This window comes from Parus major, chromosome 19 (assembly GCF_001522545.3).
Source record: "Parus major isolate Abel chromosome 19, Parus_major1.1, whole genome shotgun sequence".
Lineage (NCBI taxonomy): Eukaryota > Metazoa > Chordata > Aves > Passeriformes > Paridae > Parus > Parus major.
Genome location: NC_031787.1, coordinates 499120 through 503908, shown reverse-complemented (window position 1 = coordinate 503908; position 4789 = coordinate 499120). Strand labels below are relative to the sequence as shown.

Genomic DNA, 4789 nt, shown 5'->3' with positions numbered 1-4789 from the left:
GGTGTCCCCACACAGCTTGGTGTCCCCACACAGCTTAGTGTCCCCAGCTACGCCAGGCCAGCCCCAGGGGCAGGGCGTGTCGCCACATCCACACCCACTACACATCCATCACGTGTGTACCCCACCGTGGTCAGGCACAGGTGTCCTCATTCGCCCTGGGGTGTCACCATCAGTGTCCCTCTCATTTCCCACGTTGTCACCACGGGACAGAGCATGGACATCTCCCTGCATCCCCAGGCCACCACCATTGTGAGGACATGGACCTCATCCTGTCACTGTGGGATAGGGTGTGCATGTCCCTCTCATTCCCCGCACTGTTTCCATGGGACAGCACATGGATGTCACCCCCTGGGCTGTCACCAAGGGCAGGCACAGCCCCGTTGGTCCTTAAGCTGTCACCGGGTCACAAGGCACGAACATCTTCCTGCACCCCCAGGCCCCACTGTGAGTCAGAGCAGAGACCTTTCCCAAGCCTGTCACACTGGGACAGGACAGAGATGTCCCCGACACCTCAGGCCAGGGCACAGACCTCCCTCTGGGACCCTGGGTTGTGACTGTGGGAAAAGGCATGGGTAACCCCTAGGGTCCCCGGCTGTCCCCCCACCCCTCCCGTGTGTCCCAGGGCTGTGACCATGCAGTGGGACAAGTGACATCCTTGAAGCAAGGACCCAAGTTTCCAGGCTTGTGCAGTGCCACGGGGTGGGGTGCATTATACCCCTGCATTATTACCACCACCACGGCGAGGGGTCAGGGACACGGGACACAGGATGGAGCCAGAATCCTTTAAAAACTTGTCCTTTATTAGTCTGTCAGAAGCGAGTCCCTCTGTATAGGGCGTCCCACCCAGTTATAGCAAAGTGAGCAACGTGAAGGGACCGAGCCCCTCCTGCCCGCGGCCCCCCCAGACCGGGGGGAGCGCGGGGACCGGGGTGGGGGCCAGGCTGCCGGGGCCATCCCTACCCGCACAGCCCCCGCCGCCGGCATCCCCTTCCCTCCCTCCCTCCCTCCCTCCCTCCGCCCGTCCCTCCGATGCGGGGGGCCCCTCATCCTGTGTGCCCCCCGGGGGTCAGCGCTGGGGCTGCGGAGGGGCCCCCCAAATCCCGCAGAGAGCGATAGCACCAAGGGGGACGGCTGCTCCCCGCACTTTATTCCGCGCTCCCTGCCGGGACCGAGGGCCGGGGGGCCCCGGACGCTGCCGGGGAACGCGGGGTCCCTCCGTGGAACGCGGGGCCGGGCACGGCCCCGGCATGGACGGGGGGGGGTTCCGGGGCCTGAGGAGGGGGTGTCTCAGCTTTGCTTCGGATTTACATTCTGGACCATGCAGTAGCACCAAAGTTCATGAGGTGATCGGTGACGGAGCGTTACTTCCGCTTCCTGCCGCAGTACTTCCCTGCCGCACAGCCCGCTCCGCCTGCACGGAACGCGGGGTGAGCCCTGCCCGCAGCCCGCACCCCGCACCCCGCAGCCCGCACCCCGCAGCCCGCACTGCCGGGGGCACGGCCGGGGGCACAACCGGCCCTGCCAGCCGGGAAACGCGCTCACCTCTAAAGCCCAGGGCACCCAGGGCTCCTCCGTAGGGCTTGGGGGGCTTCCCTGCAGGGGGAAGGCGGAGCGGAATGAGCAGGAATGAGCAGGACCCCCGCACCCCCACCCCAAAACGCCGTGCCGGGGCGATGGCTACTCACCGCCAAATCCCAGGCCGCCGACCCCACCTGAAAGGAGAGCGAAGCCCTCAGCACGCACGAGGCACCCCAATTTGTCTGTCCCACAGCCCCGGGGGTCCCTCCCCGGCCCCGGGGGTCTCTCCTCAGCCCCGGGGGTCTCTCCCCGGCCCCGGGGGTCTCTCCTCAGCCCCGGGGGTCTCTCCTCAGCCCCGGGGGTCTCTCCTCAGCCCCGGGGGTCTCTCCCCGGCCCCGGGGGTCCCTCCCCGGCCCGTGCCCCATGAACCGGCCATGTCCCGGCTGTGCGCTGAGGTGCCGAGCTGGGGGTGGTACCTGGAAATATCGGTGATACGCCGAAGCCGGGAACTCCAACCCCTGGGGAAAAAGCAACAGCCGGTGACAGCCAGTGACAGCAGTGCCACCCTAACGTGGAGCGGGGACAGCTCGCCTGGGATCCCTCGCTTACTCCAGGGACAGGCGCTGATGCAAAAGCTGCCGTCCCCACCCTGGCACCCCTCTGGCTTCCCAGCGCTCTCCCAGGCAGCCGTGTGCCAGCAGGGAATGGCAGCAAGCGGGGACCGGTGTGGCAGGGTAGGGGACACGCTCCCACACCAGCCCCAAACTGCAGCACTCACCTGGCTGCAGCCCCCCAGCACCAAAAGCTGCAGGTGGGTGAGGCTCAGTGAGGGTGGGGAGCGTGAGCACAGCCATGGCAATGTGGATGGGAGCAGGGGCTGGAGTCACTCGTCCAGCCCCTCTGGCTGTCCCTTACCTGGCTTGGGAGGTTTCCCAGCGGCTCCTGGGTACAAGAGTGCTGTGTCAGAGGGGGGTACCAGTGCAGCCCCAGGGCCACAGCCAGACCCTTCAGGAGGGGCCCAGAGCGTCCCAGGAGGGACCTGAATCTCCACACACTGGGGACATGGTACTGTACCATCCCCTGTTCCCACGGCATGGGCAAGGCTGGTGCTGTGGCCCTCAGTCCCTGCCCAGCAATGGCAATCCCTGGGAACACGGCAGGTGGCAAACAGGACGGGGCACAAGGCAAGGAGTGGGGTGGGATTGTACTGTGAGACTGGAAGGGGACAGAAGTGACCCACAGACTCCCTTTGCTTTCCATCACTCTGCCAGCTCTCCACTGCTGCTGCTGCTCCCTGCAGCTCAGCCCTGGCACCCAGAACCAGCATCACTCACCGAGGCCACCAGCTCCGAGCCCACCGACTCCTAGGCCACCTACAAGGAGTAGCCCGGGTAAGCACCAGCAGGGACAGACAGTGGGGCAGTGTCTGCTCCGCTCCTCAGCCAGTCCCAAGTGTGCCCGTCCTTCCTGGGGCACCCCGCTCTCCCCATGCCCAGAGGAAGCATTCCTCCAGCTCCACACCCCTAGGGAAGCATTCCTCTGCCTGCACATCCCCACTGCCAGCACTCACCTGGGAGGCCACCAACTCCTGGGACTCCAACCCCAGGAACACCTGCCAGAGAGACACCGTTAGCACCTGTCCCCCCACAGCCTGTCCCCCCCAGCCCGGAGCACCCCCCAGCACCGCCCAACCTGCCGGGCTGGCCTTGCCCCCCATGCTGGGAGTCCCCAGCACCCATCTCACAGCACCCAGAGGGGCTTCAGCCCCTGTGTGACTCCTGAAGGGGAAAACTGTCCCCAGCAAGTCCAGGGCAGGGGTACAGGTGGCACTTTGCATCCATGGGTGACAGCACACCACTTCCCACGCCATCGGGGTGCCGTGGGCCCACAGGGGACAGGAGGAGAGGTCAGCACCCCGATGGCCACAGCAGGAGAGTGCCCGGGGACAGTCCGAGGTGGCCCTGGGGCAGGGGCACGGCAGGGGTACGTACCGAATTTGGGAGGTTTAGCACCGGGCTGCACCCCTACTTGGGGGATGCCTGCAAAGGGAGCGAGGACACCACAGTTAGGACAGTCACCCCCACACCACGCTCATGTGCCACCGCCCTCCATCCCACACACATCCCTCCCTGCCACCCCTTCATGTGGCTTTTAGCATTCCCAGCCAGCACTGTCCCCAAGCAGGGGGGGACAAAGCGTTGTACCTGCCCCGGGAAGGATGCCAGTTCCAGGTACTCCCACCCCTGGCACCAAGCCGGGCACGCCACCAACGCCGGGGGTCACTCCGGGCACTCCGCCCACACCGGGCACCCCTCCAGCCCCAGCACCTGCAGAGAGAGGGGTGAGGCAGCAGCTGTGATCCCCTGCTCGTGTGGGATGTGTGCCAGGCCCGGGTGCCATCCCCTGCACCGCTCAATGCCTCCAGGGCTGGCAGGGAGACCGAGGCTGACACTGAGGTGGGGAGACTGAGACCCAGGCTGACTCACCAAATTTGGCTGCCTTGGCTGCTGCTTTGGCTGCTGCTGCTGGACCTCCAACACCTGGGCAGAGACAGCAAGGGGAGATCAGCGACCCTGGGGAGGCCTCACAACAAACCTGGGCAGAGCCATCCCTCAGGCCTTGTCTGCATCCCCCAGGGGAGACTGCTGAGGTTCTCCTCCAGCCTGTCCTGCCCCCCAGGGCTGCCCCCACACCAGCCACGCTGCCCCCACCCTTGCCTTCCTCCTCCTCACCTGGGACACCTCCAACACCGGGAACCAGGCCACCTACTCCAGGAACCAGGCCACCTACTCCAGGAACCAGGCCACCCACGCCGGGAGCCAGGCCACCCACGCCGGGAGCCAGGCCACCTGCTCCTGCAAGGAGAAACAGAAGGGCTGGGGCTTCAGCTCAGGAGGAAAAGTGGTAGAAGGAGTTGGATGAGAAGGCATGGCAGGCCGTGGGGGCAGGGGGGAGGTGTGTGGATGGATTATGAGATGGGCCTCTGGCTGGATGAGAAGGGGTTGAAATGATGGTAGGATGGATGAATGGCTGGATGGATGGTGAGGTGGACAGATGGATGGAGAGGTGGTGAGATGGACAGATGGATGGAGAGGTGGTGAGATGGACAGATGGATGGAGAGGTGGTGAGATGGATGGATGGATGGAGGGGTGGTGAGATGGATGGACGGATGGAGAGGTGGTGAGATGGATGGATGGATGGATGGATGGATGGATGGATGGATGGATGGATGGATGGATGGATGGATGGATGGATGGATGGATGGATGGA

The 4789-nt window shown here is 65.2% G+C and overlaps 1 protein-coding gene across 1 annotated transcript in view; it reads right to left on the bottom strand.

The window, feature by feature from the left end:
* Positions 1-1011: 1011 nt before the first annotated feature.
* The window catches only part of ELN (elastin), a 22366-nt gene continuing 18588 nt past the window's right edge, over positions 1012-4789 (bottom strand). Inside the window, exons 24-34 of the mRNA XM_015646201.2 lie at positions 4251-4373; positions 4005-4058; positions 3723-3845; positions 3510-3557; positions 3089-3130; positions 2853-2891; positions 2434-2460; positions 1995-2036; positions 1686-1712; positions 1543-1593; positions 1012-1411 (exon numbers count right to left, since the gene is read on the bottom strand). Of these exons, the coding sequence (XP_015501687.1) occupies positions 1362-1411; positions 1543-1593; positions 1686-1712; positions 1995-2036; positions 2434-2460; positions 2853-2891; positions 3089-3130; positions 3510-3557; positions 3723-3845; positions 4005-4058; positions 4251-4373 (626 nt within the window). The 3' untranslated portion in view covers positions 1012-1361. The remainder of the gene's footprint in view (positions 1412-1542; positions 1594-1685; positions 1713-1994; positions 2037-2433; positions 2461-2852; positions 2892-3088; positions 3131-3509; positions 3558-3722; positions 3846-4004; positions 4059-4250; positions 4374-4789) is intronic.